Here is a 17,990-nt window from a genome sequence, read left to right on the forward strand (position 1 = left end):
CACCATGGATACAGATCACAAAGAAACTGAATGTTGAGATTCTTGAGTTTGAGAGGCAGGCGGCGATCTGTGATTCTGACTGTGTTCAATGCTGCAGCTTTCTTCCTCTGTCAGATTTGACACTACATTTAGTTTTTTTACACAAGGTTTTCACCTCTAGTGTTCTCTCAATCAGCTCTATCCACAAAGCTGGTCTATGATCAGTTTAGCCTTTTATATAATAATTTATGAACAGTGGGAACCTGATCCTAGATCAGCACTCCTACTGTGAGTTGCTTTATGAATACAGTCCCTGTTAGCCTACATAGAAAACCTGAATAACACAGCTAGTGAGATAGATATAGGCAATTCCACAGTAACATAATTACGATTTGACTCATTTGTCACTTTAAAATGCATGCCAAACAAAAGCCATTGATTTTAAGTTTAACAAATCATACAACTTCTCTACTGTGTTGTCCAAACTTGTGAAACATAGACGTCTATGATTGGTTCAGATTCGGTCTGGTCAGGGCTGACACCAGATTTCAACTACTTTTCAGGATGCTTGTTACAGTAAATGGAATGAGGGTAGGTGACATTAACTGGTGAGTGAGTGAGAGGGAGGGTTGTCCAGACTGTTTTCACAGTCTTGCTTTGAGCACCAGATGACAGAAATAGAAGAAGAAAAAAACGTATGAGCTGTACATAACAGTATGTCAGTGGGAGGACAGTGGCAAACTGTGGTTTGTGACTACTATGATTACCTATTGTAGCTAATTCAATGCCGAAATTCTGTTACTGATTTTTGGGGGGGAAATTAGAGTTTTAATCACTTAATAATTCCTAAACAAAATTGATGTCAGGTCCCCTGAGTGGCGCAGCGGTCTAAGGCACTGCATCTCAGTGCTAGAGGCGTCAGTCACTACAGACCCTGGTTCGATCCCGAGCTGTATCACAACCGGCCGTGATCGGGAGTCCCATAGGGCGGCGCACAGTTTGCCCAGCTTCGTCCGGATTAGGGGAGGGTTTGGCTGGGGTAGGCCATCATTTTAAAATTAGAATTTGTTTTTAATTGACTTGCCTAGTTGAATTAATTAATAAAAAAATCTGCAAAACACTACAATTAACTTCTGTTACTTCTGTGAACTTTCATTATCCTCCACGAGGGAGAGAAATTAGAACATTTCTGAGACATGGGTTTTTGGTAACAAAATTACAAGGCACAAAGCAATGTTTCTTAAACTTACTGAAGGCAAATAATTTATCCCCAACTAAATACAAGTGTTGATTTTAGTTGACAGGGGTCTTTACTTCAACATTGTGTTTTTAATATTTAAATAAAATACATATTTAAGTAAAGTGTCATCTCTGCATTACACAAGCCTCCTTTTATGATTTCTAGGAATGTTTGCAAATGTATTGAAAATGAAATACAGAAATATCTCCGTTTATATGACTATTCACACCCTTGAGTCAATACATGTTAGAATCACCTTTGGCAGCGATTACAACTTTGGACACCTGGATTGTACAACATTTACACATTGCTCTTTTTAAAATTCTTAAATCTGGTTGTTGCTCATTTCTAGACAGACATTTTCAAGTCTTGCCATTAATTTTCAAGCAGATTTAAGTCAACTGTAACTAGGCCACTCAGGAACATTTGGTGTCGTCTTGGTAAGCAACTCCAGTGTATATTTAGCCTTGTGTTTTAGGTTATTGCCCTGCTGAAAGGTACATTTGTCTGTTGGAAAGCAGACTGATCAAAGTTTTCCTCAAGGATGTTGCCTGTGCTTAGCTCTATTCCATTTATTTTTATCCAAAGAAAAAACCTCTCTTGTCCTTGCTGATGACAAGCATACCCATAACATGATGCAGCCACCACCAGACTTGAAAATATGTGGAGTGGTTACTCCTTGATGTGTTGTGTTCGATTTGCCCCCCAAACATAACGCTTTGTATTCAGGACATAAAGTTAATTTCTATGCCACATTTTTTGCTGTTTTTTTTATTTATTGCAAACAGGATGCATGTTTTGAAATAATTTTATTCCATACAAGCTTTCTTTTCACTCTGTCATTTAGGTTAGTATTGTTGAGTAACTACAATGTTGTTGATCAATCCTCAGTTTTCTCCTATCACAGCCATTAAACTCTGTTTTAATAAAGTCACCATTGGCCTCAGTGAAATCCAAGAGCGGTTTCCAGGGTCTGTATGAGTTAGCAAGGACGCCTGTATCTTTGTACCGACTGGGTGTATTGCTACACTATCCAAAGTGTAATTAATTGACCTCACCATGCTCAAAGGGATATTCATTGTCTGCTTTTATTTTATTTTTACCCATCTACCAATAGGTGCCCTTCTTTGTGAGGCATTGGAAAACCTCCCTGTTTTTTTGGTTGAACCTGTGTTAGAAATTCACTGCTTGACTGAGGGACCTTACAATTATTTGTATGTGTGGGGTACAGAGATCAGGTAGTCATTCAAAAAAAATCATGTTAAACACTATTATGGCACACAGAGTGAGTCCATGCAACTTATGTGACTTGTTAATCACCTTTTTACTCCTGAACTTATTTATGCTTATCATGACGCTGGGTTTGAATACTTATTGCAGTGTTTCCCAAACTCTGTTCACGGGACTCCATGGGGTGCACGTTTTGTTTTTTGCCCGAGCACTACACAGACAATTCAAATAATCAAATCTTAAAGTTTAGTTGATTATTTTAATCAGCTGTGTAGTACTGGGGGCAAAACCAAAACTCGCACCCTTTGGGTTCCCGAGGACTGAGTTTGGAAACACTAATTTATTGACTCAAGACATTTCAGCTTTTCCTTTTGAATTAATTTGTAAAAATGTTGAAAAACATAATTCCACTTTCACGAAATGGGGTATTGTGTGTAGGTCAGTGACACAAAATCTAAATGTAATCCATTTTAAATTCAGGTTGTAACACAACAAAATGTGGAACAATTCAGGAGGTGTGAATTCTTTCTGAAGGCACTGTAGTTTGCCCGTCAACTCTTATGACCAAGTATGAGCCTTGCCAAGTTTGCTACTCCACACATTTATAAGAGACATGACATAAAATATCTCATTTCTAGCTTTGCAGCACACTCTGCATCTTTCATTAATAGGAGAACAGTAGACTTGAAGTGCGTGAGAGAATGTCTGTCTTGCGTGTGTGGGCGGGATCTGTGACACTCGGACCTGACACAGTCGTTTCATAACCATCTGAAGGAACCGTTTCGGACCTGCCCTGAGACTGTATGTAGGCTTTTGTATGTGAGTGAGGTGAGAGAAAGGGGCAGAGAGACCATGCTCTGTGTGTCTACTGGGTTAGCCTGTTCAAGGGAAGGCACAGCCTGAGTGGCAATGGCCAGTTATGTAACTTAGGTCTTATGTAATTGGCCAGCTCGCTCACGTTCTCTCTGTCTCTCGCTCACACACATAAATACACACACACACACACACAAGCTCCTTTTACTCTTTTTTTCTCTGACTCTTTGAGAATGCAAGCTTTAGAGGCAGAGTAAAGTGATGACAGTTTATCATTTACTGTATTGTTCTATTGCAAGCACTTCTCTGTCTTAGATGACGAAAGTGAAAATGAAACCATGTGATTGATAACGATCTACTTGCTGATGTGATTTATGTTATCATGCTTTTGTTGTCTTTCCACATTTTCGTTCTATTTTCCAACCCCCAACAAGACAGCCCACTTCACAACAATAAACTCTGCACATTTTGCCAAGCTTAAAGAGAGTTCGCCAAAATTACATATATGTTTCTTTACCCTGAATTGGCCTAGGTCACCTACCCCTTTAAATGGGGTCTCTGCTTTGTTGTTTGACATAATGGCTAAAGGGGTGTGTACTCTATTTGATTGCAGGTACCCCAAGTGAGGATGTGTAGGTAATGCTCTGTGGGACGCCATGTCTGAAGAATCGATCTCAGGAAGTGACCTGGACCCCAGCGTTAACAGTGAAGAGGAGGATCTGGAAGAGGAGGAGATTGATGATGAGGGTGACAACGATGGGGATGATGAAGATGATGCAGTCGGTGAGTGGCGGGGGGGAAGGTGTCAACTCCGTAGATTTGCCTCTAGTTTACTACTCACAATTAATACCACAATTAATACATTCTAAAAGTAATTCTAATTCACTTTAAATACTATATCTGTTAAAGGTAGAGTAGGTGATACATAAAGTAAACAGCACTTGTCCACTGTTGTGCTGCAGCTAACACGTTGCAGCAGAGCGAACCGTACCCATCCACATTGGCAGATACTCTGTGCGAGTGCATCTTCTTGCATTGCGCTCAATATTCTCAGTTCATCCTGCTGCTCAGGGCAACGTCATATCGCGGAGTCTGTTTTAAAATGGTTGTACAGCAGTCTGACGCAAAACATCTTTATTTAAAATGTGAACTTATGTAGTCAACCAATCAATTACACAGAGAACGTGTCCCCAATGGCACCCCATTCCCTACTTTTGACCAGGCCTATGGTACCTGGTCAAAAGTAGTGCACTACTGAGGGAATAGAGTGCCATTTGGGACACACAACAGTCAGGTAGTGAGCCAGGCACTTGGAGAGAGTCTTCGGAGCCACCGTGTCCCACATTGTTACAGACGGACTAGTGTCAGCAACATGTTAGAACAGACAGAACCACAGGCAGAAGAATGCAGGTTCTGATGAATGCTGCTGGAATGAAACTTCCATCCTGGAGCTGCCTGCATCTGCTCTGAGGAACGCCTCCAAACTATGTGTTCAATGCCAAGAATGTGAGAGGCTTCCAGGGGTAAGGAACACCAGGCAAGGCCCCACTAACTCTCACAGCCTGGCTGCCTAGAAGGATGGGAGACTAATGAAGACACTGGATGCATCCCAAATGGCACCCTATTCTCTTTCTAGTGCTGTACCTTTGACCAGGGCCCTAAGGGCTCTTGTAAAAAGTAGTGCACTATTAAGGAAATAGGGTTCCATTTGGGACGCAAACACTGTATGTAACATGTCTTACTGGGGTCATACAGTAATAGCAATGAATGAACCATAGAGAAAATGATTATTTGGCTCATTAAAGAATACAAGAGTTAGGATTAAAGGACGATTTCCAAGACACATCATTAAGCCTGATCTTGGACTTAGAATGTTGTTCAATTGAGATTCTCCATTGAAAGTACCCCAGAAACTGATCAACCAATGCTTCTGTAAGGGAAAGGGGGATATCTAGTCAGTTGTACAACTGAATGCATTCAACACCATTCAATAGTGTCCAAGGGGGATTGGAGAAAGTTCCCAACAAACAATGCTTTCCCAAAAGGGTTTGTCTATTTCTCTAACCCTATTGGCCAGTTTCCCAGACACTGATTTAATAATTAGTTGACTGATTGATGTCATTCTCTGCTCCTCTGTCCCACAGAGCGGCCAGAGAGTGGCCATGGCAGTACAGAGATGGAGACCCAGGGAGGGAGGGACTCCCCCTCAGCTACCTCACCCTCGGAAGAGCCTACCTCTGGGCCCCCGTCTCAGCCTGCCTCCAGGCCTTCCTCCCAGCCCAACTCGAGACCTGCGTCTCGCTCCAAGCCCCCGTCTGGCGATGGCTCCCAGCCCCCATCCCGTTCTGAGAGCCCCAGTCAGGACAACCCCTCTGTGGACAAAAAGCCCGCCTCCAGGCCTTCCTCTCAGCCCAACTCGAGACCTGCGTCTCGCTCCCAGCCCCCGTCCCGTCCTGAGAGCCCCAGCCAGGACATCCCCCCTGCGGGCAAAAATAAAAAACCAAGGGCCTCCAAGGCTTCAAAGTCCCGGGCCCCTTCGTCCGGTCCTGAGAGCCCCAGCCAGGACAAGACCTCTGTGGGCAAAAAGAAGAAACCAAGGGCCTCCAAGGCTTCAAAGTCCCAAGCCCCTTCGTCTGGTCCTGAGAGCCCCAGCCAGAACAAGCCCTCTGCGGGCAAAAAGAAGAAACCGAGGGTCTCCAAGTCTAAGGACCCTAAGCCTGCTAAGACCTCTAAACCAGCACACATGAGGAAGAACATCAGGTATTTGTTTGATAGGGCGGTGCCAATGTATAATGCACCCTCTTCTAACCTATCCCCCTCTTTTCCTCTGAACCTTCCTCCTTTCCTCTGACCCCTCCTCCTTTCCTCTGGCCCTTCCTCCTTTCCTTTGACCCGTCCTCCTTTCCTCTGGCCCTTCCTCCTTTCCTCTGACCCGTCCTCCTTTCCTCTGACCCGTCCTCCTTTCCTCTGGCCCGTCCTCCTTTCCTCTGACCCGTCCTCCTTTCCTCTGACCCGTCCTTCTTTCTTCTGACCCGTCCTCCTCTCTTTTGACCAGCTCCCCTGTCCTCTGACCTGCCGTCCTCCTCTCCTCTGACCCGCTCCTCCGTCCTCCTCTGACCCGCCCCCCTCCGTCCTCCTCTGACCCGCTCCTCCGTCCTCCTCTGACCCGCCCCCCTCCGTCCTCCTCTCTTCTGACCCGCCGTCCTCCTCTCCTCTGACCCGCTCCCCTCCGTCCTCCTCTCTTCTGACCCGCTCCCCCGTCCTCCTCTGACCCGCCCCCCCCTCCGTCCTCCTCTCTTCTGACCCGCCCCCCGTCCTCCTCTCTTCTGACCTGCCCCCCTCCGTCCTCCTCTCTTCTGACCCGCACCGCCGTCCTCCTCTGACCCGCCCCCCTCTGTCCTCCCCTCTTCTGACCCGCTCCCCTGTCCTCCTCTGACCCGCCCCCCTCCGTCCTCCTCTCTTCTGACCCGCCCCCTTCCATACTCCTCTCTTCTGACCCTCTCCCCTGTCCTCCTCTGACCCGCCCCCCTCCGTCCTCCTCTCTTTTGACCCGCCCCACTCCGTCCTCCTCTCTTCTGACCCGCCCCCCCTCCATACTCCTCTCTTCTGACCCTCTCCCCTGTCCTCCTCTGACCCGCTCCCCTGTCCTCCTCTGACCCGCCCCCCTCCGTCCTCCTCTCTTCTGACCCGCCCCCTTCCATACTCCTCTCTTCTGACCCTCTCCCCTGTCCTCCTCTGACCCGCCCCCCTCCGTCCTCCTCTCTTTTGACCCGCCCCCCTCCGTCCTCCTCTCTTCTGACCCGCCCCCCTCCATACTCCTCTCTTCTGACCCTCTCTGCTGTCCTCCTCTGACCCGCCCCCCTCCGTCCTCCTCTCTTCTGACCCGCCCCCCTCCGTCCTCCTCTCTTTTGACCCGCCCCCCTCCGTCCTCCTCTCTTCTGACCCGCTCCCCCGTCCTCCACTGACCCGCCCCCCTCCGTCCTCCTCTCTTTTGACCCGCCCCCCTCCGTCCTCCTCTGACCCGCCCCCCTCCGTCCTCCTCTCTTTTGACCCTCCGTCCTTCTCCCTTCTGACCCGCCCCCCTCCGTCCTCCTCTCTTCTGACCCGCCCCCCTCGTCCTCTTTTGACCCGCCCCCCTCCGTCCTCCTCCCTTCTGACCCGCCCCCCTCCGTCCTCCTCTCTTCTGACCCGCTCCCCCGTCCTCCTCTGACCCGCCCGCCTCCGTCCTCCTCTGACCCACCCCCCTCCGTCCTCCTCTCTTTTGACCCGCTCCCCCGTCCTCTTCTGACCCGTCCCCCTCCGTCCTCTTCTGACCCTCCGTCCTCCTGTCTTCTGACCCGCCCCCCTCCGTCCTCCTCTGCTCTGACCCGTTCCCCTCCGTCCTCCTCTGTTCTGACCCGCCCCCCCTCCGTCCTCTCTTCTGACCCTCTCCCCCGTCCTCCTCTGACCCACCCCCCTCCGTCCTCCTCTCTTTTGACCCGCTCCCCCGTCCTCCTCTGACTCGCCCCCCTCTGTCCTCTCTTCTGACCCGCCCCCCCGTCCTCCTCTCTTTTGACCCGCCTCCCTGCGTCCTCCTCTCTTTTGACCCGCCCCCCTGCGTCCTCCTCTCTTCTGACGCGCCCCCTCCGTCCTCCACTCTTCTGACCCGCCCCCCTCCGTCCTCCTCTCTTCTGACCCGCTCCCCTCCGTCCTCCTCTCTTCTGACCCGCCGTCCTCCTGTCTTCTGACCCGCCCCCCTCCGTCCTCCTCTGTTCTGACCCGCCTCCCCCTTCTCCTCTGACCCGTCCTCCTCTCTTCTGACCCGCCCCCCTGCGTCCTCCTCTCTTCTGACCCGCCCCCCTGCGTCCTCCTCTCTTCTGACCCGCCCCCCTCCGTCCTCCTCTCTTCTGACCCCCCGTCCTCCTCTCTTCTGACCCGCCCCCCTCCGTCCTCCACTCTTCTGACCCCCCGTCCTCCTCTCTTCTGACCCGCCCCCCTCTGTCCTCCTCTCTTCTGACCCGCCCCCCTCTGTCCTCCTCTCTTCTGACCCTCCGTTCTCCTCTCTTCTGACCCGCCCCCCTCCGTCCTCCTCTCTTCTGACCCGCCCCCTCCGTCCTCCTCTCTTCTGACCCGCTGTCCTCCTTCTCCTCTGACCCGTTCCCCTCTCCTCTGACCCGCCCCCCTCCGTCCTCCTCTCTTCTGACCCGCCCCCCTCTGTCCTCCTCTCTTCTGACCCTCCGTCCTCCTCTCTTCTGACCCGCCCCCCTCCGTCCTCCTCTCTTCTGACCCGCCCCCTCCGTCCTCCTCTCTTCTGACCCGCTGTCCTCCTTCTCCTCTGACCCGTTCCCCTCTCCTCTGACCCGTCCCCCTCTACTCCCCCCCTCCCTTCTGACCCGTCCCCCCTCCCTTCTGATCCATCTTCATCCTCTCCTCTGACCCGTCCTCCTCCTCCTCTAACCCGTCCTCTTCTCCTCTAACCTGTCCTCCTCTCCTTTAACCTGTCCACTGTCCTCATCTACTTTAACCAGTCTTCTGTGCTCTCGTCTAACAAGTCCTCCTCTCCTCTAACCTGTCCTCCTCTCCTCCGAACAGGAAGCTGCTAAAGGAGCACCAGATGGAAGCAGTAACCAAGGCAGCCCAGCAGGAGGAGTTAGAGAGGCTGAGGCGTCTGGAACAGCAGAGGAAGGACTATACAGCACCACCTGTCACAGATTGTCCTCCCCCAGGTGAGAGTTCTACCCCAAACCACCTTCTGGACAAAGAAAATACATTTTTTTTGGGGGGGGGGGGGGCTTCAATGGAGATGCGCTTGCGAGAGATCTCTGCTTATTTCAGCAGAAGAGTGGGGGAAGGGTGGGGGCCAGTGAATGTGACAGTCAATGTGTGTAGGACTAAGAGAGAAAGTAACCAAACCGAATCGTGCAATTTAGACTAATTTGTTGCGGCCTGTCTTTGCTGTATAAAATCGGTGTAAAGAATCTAGCTAGCTACAGTAGCCAACTAGCTAGCTAAAGTAGCAAGGCTAATTAAGGCTATTTTGAGGCGTCCTTGTCTACAACAACTATTGATATGAAACGACCTACTTGTTGGTTGATCATTGTAGCCTACGCCTTCTTATTTAGCCAACTTCATTTGGTTATTTAAATTCCATTTACCATTGATTAGAAATCTCCCACTTGCTACACATGGAGCCACTGACTGTAGCGCCACTTCTACCGGTGCCTCTTTTTTATGGGGTGCACTCAAACTGTTTTATTAAAATTTAGATGGGGCAGAGGTATGTGTGGGGTTGTGATTATGAATGTCTAGATAGCTAGCAAGAAGCTGCAATGTGGGGAATTGTAGGTGGCACTTTTCAGCTAGTTTTATCTTGTTCTAGATACCATGTTTTGACTCGTCACGTCTATGCTAATACGGCAAAAATTCACTAGCTAGCTAACCAACAACTATAACGATATATTTGAGACAACAAGTGCTCATTGTGCAAATGTATTTGGGTTTTCAGTAAACATTGGAGACAAAATGTAGTTGGTATATTGTCAACAATCTTAGCCAACCCCGTCTGTTTTGCCCCATAGTTGTGCTTATGTCGGTTTTCTTGCGAAACAACCAACCCACCTATGTCAAATAGATAATTTTAGTACATTTTAGACAAAGCCCCCGCAAAAAATGTAATACTTTTTGATGTACTGTGCTCATCCCTTCTCTTTCGATCTTTCACTTATACCCTTACTACACTGCTCGCGTCACAAAATAAATGTAGGAATCTATGTTATTCAATTATTGCACCCACACTGCTCGCATGGGTGATTGAAAGACGAACTGTTGCCGGTTGTTGTGGTAATACTATGAAAGTTTAGATGCCAGTCACCATATAAGTTAAATTATGAAAAGGCCTGGAAGGAGGAGAGATGACTCGAAACGATTCGGTTTACCGTTTTTTTTATGTGTGGATCAATTGTTGGAGTAGAGGACCTTGTGCATTTCACGTAAAATAACAACCTAATGTTTATATCCCAGGACAAATTGGCTAAAAAAGGCAAGCTAGCTAAATAGGACAAATTAAGCTAGCAAGTGCAAGCTAAATTGCCATAAATGTTTAATGCTTTTCGACCTGTCCCCAAATTAATATCATTGGTTCAAAGTTTGTTTTGATATTTTAACCTGCGTGTCGTGATCACGTTTGGTGTAGGGGGACAAAATAAATGTATGCACGACGGCGCACGCGCGCAGCCGGATTGGGTTCCGTGTTACCCGTATCCTGCTCTGCCTGCCTGCCTGCCTGCCTGCCTGCCTGCCTTCCTGTCTGTGTCTCTCTCTCTTTCTTTCTCATTGTTCTCAGTGCATTTCCCTCTCTCCTCCCATAGAATCGGTGTTGAGGCCTGGGGAGGAGGAGTGTCAAGGTCAGGGGTCGTTAGAGGCTGCTTTCCTAGCCAGGCAGGACGTCATCTGCCTGGACAGCAGTGACAGTAGTGAGGAGGAGGAGAAGCAGGAGGATGTCAAGCCACCAGCTATCCCCATTATCAGACTGGCTATCAGACCTGCTGTCAGACCTGCTATCAGAGACGGTAAGGCTGTAGGAGGACTGCTCAAACAAAGGGAACAACCACAACTCTCTGGCTGTGTCCCAAATTGAACCCTGAGACTCTATGCACTTGTGGAGATCTGAGACTATTCGATTGGTGTACATAGTCTTTGGGGAAGTTACACCATATTATCTATCAGAAGGTAAGGCGGTGCTATTAACATATTTCTTAGACCTGTCCAATCCTTTCAGATCTCTAGAAGGGAAAAGAACGTTATAGGTAGAACCTTGAAGTTATAACGTTCCTTGGTTGGACTAACAGGAATATATATATACACAGTAATTGGTTAGCTGTCAGGTTACGAACGCTTAATGGCATGAACTATGAATATCAATTTTCCTGCTCGGAACTAATGATGCCTGCTGTCTTCCAGGACCACAGTGGAAATAAGTGTGTTATTTTGATGTTTTTAACTGTGTCGTTGTTTACCCGAATAATAAATACATCTAATCGATCAAATTCCTCCCAGACGTGATCGAGCTGAGCTCTGGGGATGACGACGCCCTGCAGATCAGCAGTGAGTCGGCCAATGAGGAGGAGGACGAAGGTGTGGGGGGCACGGCGGAGAGCAGCGGCGCGCATATCAACGACTCGCTCAACCAACCAGATGCCCAGGGGAGGGTTCTAGTTAATATCAACCACCCCGCAGAGGAAGAAGACCTGTTCCTTGCCCCACAGCTGGCCCGGGCCGTCAAACCTCACCAGGTACGTTAACTAATGCACGCGCGCACACGCATACACACACACACTGCAGCACCCTGCAGAGGAAGAAGACCTGTTCCTCGCCCCACAGCTGGCCCGGGCCGTCAAACCTCACCAGGTACGTTAACTAATGCACGCGCGCACACGCATACACACACACACTGCAGCACCCTGCAGAGGAAGAAGACCTGTTCCTCGCCCCACAACTGGCCCAGGCCGTCAAACTTCACCAGTTACTTTAACTAATGCACGCACACACACACACACACACACACACACACACACGCATACACACACACACTGCAGCACCCTGCAGAGGAAGAAGACCTGTTCCTCGCCCCACAACTGGCCCAGGCCGTCAAACTTCACCAGTTACTTTAACTAATGCACGCACACACACACACACACACACACACACACAAACTTCAGAGGAGGAAGAACTGTTCCTCGTTCCACAGCTGGCCCGGGCCATCAAACCTCACCAGTTACGTTAACTAGCTCACGCACACACACGAACACACAAGCGCACCCACACACAGACTGCAGCACCCCACAGAGGAGAAAGACCTGTATCTCACCCCACAACTGGCACGTGACGTCAAACCTCACCAGGTACACTAACTCACTAACACTGCATGCGTTATTTAATTGAGTTCATTCTCTCTTCCTCCATCCCTCATCTCCTTCTCACTCCTTCCCCCCACTTACCTCCCCCTTTCTCGCTCCATCTCTTTCCTCCCCCTTATTTCCTACCTCTCTCCCTCCCTCCCCAGGTTGGTGGGATCCGGTTCCTCTATGATAACCTGGTGGAGTCTCTGGAGCGCTATAAGGGCAGCAGCGGGTTTGGCTGTATCTTGGCCCACAGCATGGGTCTGGGCAAGACCCTGCAGGTCATCTCCTTTATAGACATCCTGCTCAGACACACCGGGGCCCACACCGTACTGGCCATCGTCCCTGTGAGTAGACTGTTAAGGAGATGATGAGTGTGTCTCGCTCTCTTCTCTTGCTTTCTGTCTCTATTCTCCCATTGCTCTCTGTTCATCTCCCCTGTGTGTCGCTGTGTGTGTCTGTCTGTCTGTGAGCACAGCTGTGTCTTTATCTCTCTCTTTCTCCCCAGGTGAACACCCTTCAGAACTGGCTGGCGGAGTTTAACCTGTGGCTTCCCACCCAAGAGGCCCTTCCCCCTGATAGTGACCCTGCCATCGTCACAGGACGCACCTTCAGAGTCCACATCCTCAATGACGAGCACAAGTATGTGACATTTTATATAGTTAAGCTGACTAACACACTGCACTGTGTCAATTGTATACTGCCATGTGTGTGTGTTCTGCCGTGTGTGTGTGTGTTCTGCCGTGTGTGTGTGTGTTCTGCCGTGTGTGTGTGTGTGTGTTCTGCCGCGTGTGTGTGTGTGTTCTGCCGCGTGTGTGTGTGTGTTCTGCCGCGTGTGTGTGTGTGTTCTGCCGCGTGTGTGTGTGTGTTCTGCCGTGTGTGTGTTCTGCCGCGTGTGTGTGTGCTGCCGCGTGTGTGTGTGCTGCCGTGTGTGTGTGTGCTGCCGTGTGTGTGTGTGCTGCCGTGTGTGTGCTGCCGTGTGTGTGTGTGTGTGCTGCCGTGTGTGTGTGCTGCCGTGTGTGTGTGCTGCCGTGTGTGTGTGTGTGTGTTCTGCCGCGTGTGTGTGTGTGTGATCTGCCGCGTGTGTGTGTTCTGGCTCGTGTGCGTTCTGCCGTGTGTTCTACCGTGTGTGTGTGTGATCTGCTGCGTGTGTGTTGCCGTGATCTGCCGCGCGTGTGTGTGTGATCTGCCGCGTGTGTGTGTGATCTGCCGCGTGTGTGTGTGATCTGCCGCATGTGTGTGTGTGTGATCTGCCGTGTGTGTGTGTGTGATCTGCCGCGTGTGTGTGATCTGCCGCGTGTGTGTGATCTGCCGCATGTGTGTGTGTGTGATCTGCCGCATGTGTGTGTGTGTTCTGCCGCGTGCGAGTGTGTGTGTGTGTGTGTTCTGCCGCGTGCGTGTGTGTGTTCTGCCGCGTGCGTGTGTGTGTTCTGCCGTGTGTGTGGGGTCTGCCATGTGTGTGTGTGTTCTGCCGCGTGTGTGTTGCCGTGTGTGTGTGTACGCGTGCGTACTACCGTGTGTGTGTTGCCGTGTGTGCTGCCGCCGTTTGTGTACTGCCGTGTGTAAGGTATAGCCATGAGGTACTTAATGACAGCCCTGACGTGTGTACGGTATAGCCATGAGGTACTTAATGACAGCCCTGACGTGTGTACGGTATAGCCATGAGGTACTTAATGACAGCCCTGACGTGTGTACGGTATAGCCATGGGGTACTTAATGACAGCCCTGACGTGTGTACGGTATAGCCATGAGGTACTTAATGACAGCCCTGACATGTGTACGGTATAGCCATGAGGTACTTAATGACAGCCCTGAGGTGTGTACGGTATAGCCATGAGGTACTTAATGACAGCCCTGACGTGTGTACGGTATAGCCATGAGGTACTTAATGACAGCCCTGACGTGTGTACGGTATAGCCATGAGGTACTTAATGACAGCTCTGACGTGTGCCTGTGTGCGAGAGCATGTGTACGTAACACTGCTTACGTATGATTGTGTGTGCCCTACAGAACCACGGTGGCTCGGGCTAAGGTAGTGGAGGACTGGTCCAGGGATGGAGGTGTCCTCCTGATGGGGTATGAGATGTACCGCCTGCTGTCCCTGAAGAAGAGCTTTGTGACAGGCAGGAAGAGGAAGTCCAAGAAGCCCCAGGGACCCGTCATCATCGACCTGGACGAAGAGGAGAGGCAGCAGGAGCTCATGAAAGGTAAGGGGTCAGTGGTTAGAGGTCGCTGCAGGGCCCACTATAGGTGTTCTGGGGCCGGAGTAGTAGTAGTTTCAAATTAGGAGTGCTGATCTAGGATCAGGTCCCACATGTCCAGCTAATATTATTTATTGTGATCCTAAAATGCAAAACTGACTCTGAGAAGCTTTATCAAATCAAATCAAATTTTATTTGTCACATACACATGGTTAGCAGATGTTAATGCGAGTGTAGCGAAATGCTTGTGCTTCTAGTTCCGACAATGCAGTAATAACCAACAAGTAATCTAGCTAACAATTCCAAAACTACTACCTTTATAGACACAAGTGTAAGGGGATAAAGAATATGTACATAAAGATATATGAATGAGTGATGGTACAGAGCGGCATAGGCAAGATACAGTAGATGATATTGAGTACAGTATATACGTATGAGATCTGAGTATGTAAACAAAGTGGCATAGTTAAAGTGGCTAGTGATACATGTATTACATAAAGATGCAGTAGATGATATAGAGTACAGTATATATGTATACATATGAGATGAATAATGTAGGGTATGTAAACATTATATTAGGTAGCATTGTTTAAATTGGCTAGTGATATATTTTACATCATTTCCCATCAATTCCCATTATTAAAGTGGTTGGAGTTGAGTCAGTGTGTTGGCAGCAGCCACTCAATGTTAGTGGTGGCTGTTTAACAGTCTGATGGCCTTGAGATAGAAGCTGTTTTTCAGTCTCTCGGTCCCAGCTTTGATGCACCTGTACTGACCTCGCCTTCTGGATGATAGCGGGGTGAACAGGCAGTGGCTCGGGTGGTTGTTGTCCTTGATGATCTTTATGGCCTTCCTGTGACATCGGGTGGTGTAGGTGTCCTGGAGGGCAGGTAGTTTGCCCCCGGTGATGCGTTGTGCAGACCTCACTACCCTCTGGAGAGCCTTACGGTTGTGGGCGGAGCAGTTACCGTGCCAGGCGGTGATACAGCCCGACAGGATGCTCTCGATTGTGCATCTGTAGAAGTTTGTGAGTGCTTTTGGTGACAAGCCAAATTTCTTCAGCCTCCTGAGGTTGAAAAGGCGCTGCTGCGCCTGTTTCCTGAAGTCCACAATCATCTCCTTAGTTTTGTTGACGTTGAGTGTGAGGTTGTTTTCCTGACCCCACACTCCGAGGGCCTTCACCTCCTCCCTGTAGGCCGTCTCGTCGTTGTTGGTAATCAAGCCTACCACTGTTGTGTCGTCCGCAAACTTGATGATTGAGTTGGAGGCGTGCGTGGCCACACAGTCGTGGGTGAACAGGGAGTACAGGAGAGGGCTCAGAACGCACCCTTGTGGGGCCCCAGTGTTGAGGATCAGCGGGGTGGAGATGTTGTTGCCTACCCTCACCACCTGGGGGCGGCCCGTCAGGAAGTCCAGTACCCAGTTGCACAGGGCGGGGTCAAGACCCAGGGTCTCGAGCTTGATGACGAGCTTGGAGGGCACTATGGTGTTAAATGCCAAGCTGTAGTCGATGAACAGCATTCTCACATAGGTATTCCTCTTGTTCAGATGGGTTAGGGCAGTGTGCAGTGTGGTTGAGATTGCATCGTCTGTGGACCTATTTGGGCGGTAAGCAAATTGGAGTGGGTCTAGGGTGTCAGGTAGGGTGGAGGTGATATGGTCCTTGACTAGTCTCTCAAAGCACTTCATGATGACGGAAGTGAGTGCTACGGGGCGGTAGTCGTTTAGCTCAGTTACCTTAGCTTTCTTGGGAACAGGAACAATGGTGGCCCTCTTGAAGCATGTGGGAACAACAGACTGTCATAGGGATTGATTGAATATGTCCGTAAACACACCAGCCAGCTGGTCTGCACATGCTCTGAGTGCGCGGCTGGGGATGCCGTCTGGGCCTGCAGCCTTGCGAGGGTTAACACATTTACATTTTTTCCTCACGTCGGCTGCAGTGAAGGAGAGTCCGCATGTTTTGGTTGCAGGCCGTGTCAGTGGCACTGTATTGTCCTCAAAGCGGGCAAAAAAGTTATTTAGTCTGCCTGGGAGCAAGACATCCTGGTCCGTGACGGGGCTGGTTTTCTTTTTGTAATCCGTGATTGACTGTAGACCCTGCCACATACCTCTTGTGTCTGAGCCGTTGAATTGAGATTCTACTTTGTCTCTATACTGAAGCTTAGCTTGTTTGATTGCCTTGCGGAGGGAATAGCTACACTGTTTGTATTCGGTCATGTTTCCGGTCACCTTGCCCTGATTAAAAGCAGTGGTTCGCGCTTTCAGTTTCACGCGAATGCGGCCATCAATCCACGGTTTCTGGTTTGGGAATGTTTTAATCGTTGCTATGGGAACGACATCTTCAACGCACGTTCTAATGAACTCGCTCACCGAATCAGCGTATTCGTCAATGTTGTTGTTTGATGCAATACGAAACATATCCCAGTCCACGTGATGGAAGCAGTCTTGGAGTGTGGAATCAGATTGGTCTGACCAGCGTTGAACAGACCTCGGCGCGGGAGCTTCTTGTTTTAGTTTCTGTCTGTAGGCAGGGATCAACAAAATGGAGTCGTGGTCAGCTTTTCCGAAAGGAGAGCGGGGCAGGGCCTTATATGCGTCACGGAAGTTAGAATAGCAATGATCCAAGGTTTTTCCAGCCCTGGTTGCGCAATCGATATGCTGATACAATTTAGGGAGTCTTGTTTTCAGATTAGCCTTGTTAAAATCCCCAGCTACAATGAATGCAGCCACAGGATATATGGATTCCAGTTTGCAAAGAGTCAAATAAAGTTTGTTCAGAGCCATCGATGTGTCTGCTTGGGGGGGAATATATACGGCTGTGATTGAATATGAGATAATGTATCACCAATATAATGATACAATACTGTAGGCTGACAGCAGTTCACTAGACACTGGGTGAGTAATGCCTTGTAAAAAAACGCCATAAATGACCATATTAAAATGTCAAGGCTGATGAATTGCAATGACATTCTACTACTAATAATAGATCAGAGAACGTTATTATTTTACCCATTCATCATCATTAATGTTATTAGTTATGTTATGTTACTCTTTTTTTCTCACACACCTACAAACAGACACACACATTCTCCTACCTTGTGTTTTACTCTCTCACTCCTCCTCCTTCTAGGTATGGAGAAGGCCCTTGCCAGGCCCGGTCCAGACGTGGTGATCTGTGATGAGGGCCACCGCATTAAGAACTGCCATGCCAGCACCTCGCAGGCCCTGAAGAACATCCGCTCCAGGCGACGTGTGGTCCTCACAGGATACCCCCTGCAGAACAACCTGATAGAGTACTGGTGCATGGTGGACTTTGTCAGGCCTGATTTCCTGGGCACCAGGCAGGAGTTCAGTAACATGTTCGAGAGGCCCATTCTGAACGGGCAGTGTGTGGACAGCACGCCGCAGGATGCCAGGGTGATGAGATATCGAAGTCACGTCCTCCATAGTCTGCTGGAGGGCTTCGTCCAGAGGTGAGAGCAGAGAAGACTATTTTTTTTATTTATTCACCTACCTCTCCTCACCTTTTGCTTTTTATATCGCTCTTTCTGTCTCTCTCTTTCTCGATTTCTCTATCCTCTCTCAGTCAAATATGGTTTCTCATCCTAAATCAACCCCTCACTCTTAGCCCCTACTCTCTCCTATAGA

The 17,990-nt window shown here is 49.4% G+C and overlaps 1 protein-coding gene across 1 annotated transcript in view; it reads left to right on the forward strand.

Moving 5' to 3' along the window:
* Positions 1 to 17,990, forward strand: part of LOC110529021 (helicase ARIP4) — a 32,777-nt gene that overhangs the window by 1,046 nt on the left and 13,741 nt on the right. The window contains exons 2-10 of the mRNA XM_036984018.1: positions 3,876 to 4,045; positions 5,407 to 6,022; positions 8,834 to 8,967; positions 10,609 to 10,809; positions 11,297 to 11,532; positions 12,303 to 12,485; positions 12,647 to 12,780; positions 14,149 to 14,345; positions 17,473 to 17,815. Of these exons, the coding sequence (XP_036839913.1) occupies positions 3,919 to 4,045; positions 5,407 to 6,022; positions 8,834 to 8,967; positions 10,609 to 10,809; positions 11,297 to 11,532; positions 12,303 to 12,485; positions 12,647 to 12,780; positions 14,149 to 14,345; positions 17,473 to 17,815 (2,171 nt within the window). The 5' untranslated portion in view covers positions 3,876 to 3,918. The remainder of the gene's footprint in view (positions 1 to 3,875; positions 4,046 to 5,406; positions 6,023 to 8,833; positions 8,968 to 10,608; positions 10,810 to 11,296; positions 11,533 to 12,302; positions 12,486 to 12,646; positions 12,781 to 14,148; positions 14,346 to 17,472; positions 17,816 to 17,990) is intronic.

Source organism: Oncorhynchus mykiss, chromosome 7, assembly GCF_013265735.2.
Source record: "Oncorhynchus mykiss isolate Arlee chromosome 7, USDA_OmykA_1.1, whole genome shotgun sequence".
In the NCBI taxonomy this organism is placed as follows: domain Eukaryota; kingdom Metazoa; phylum Chordata; class Actinopteri; order Salmoniformes; family Salmonidae; genus Oncorhynchus; species Oncorhynchus mykiss.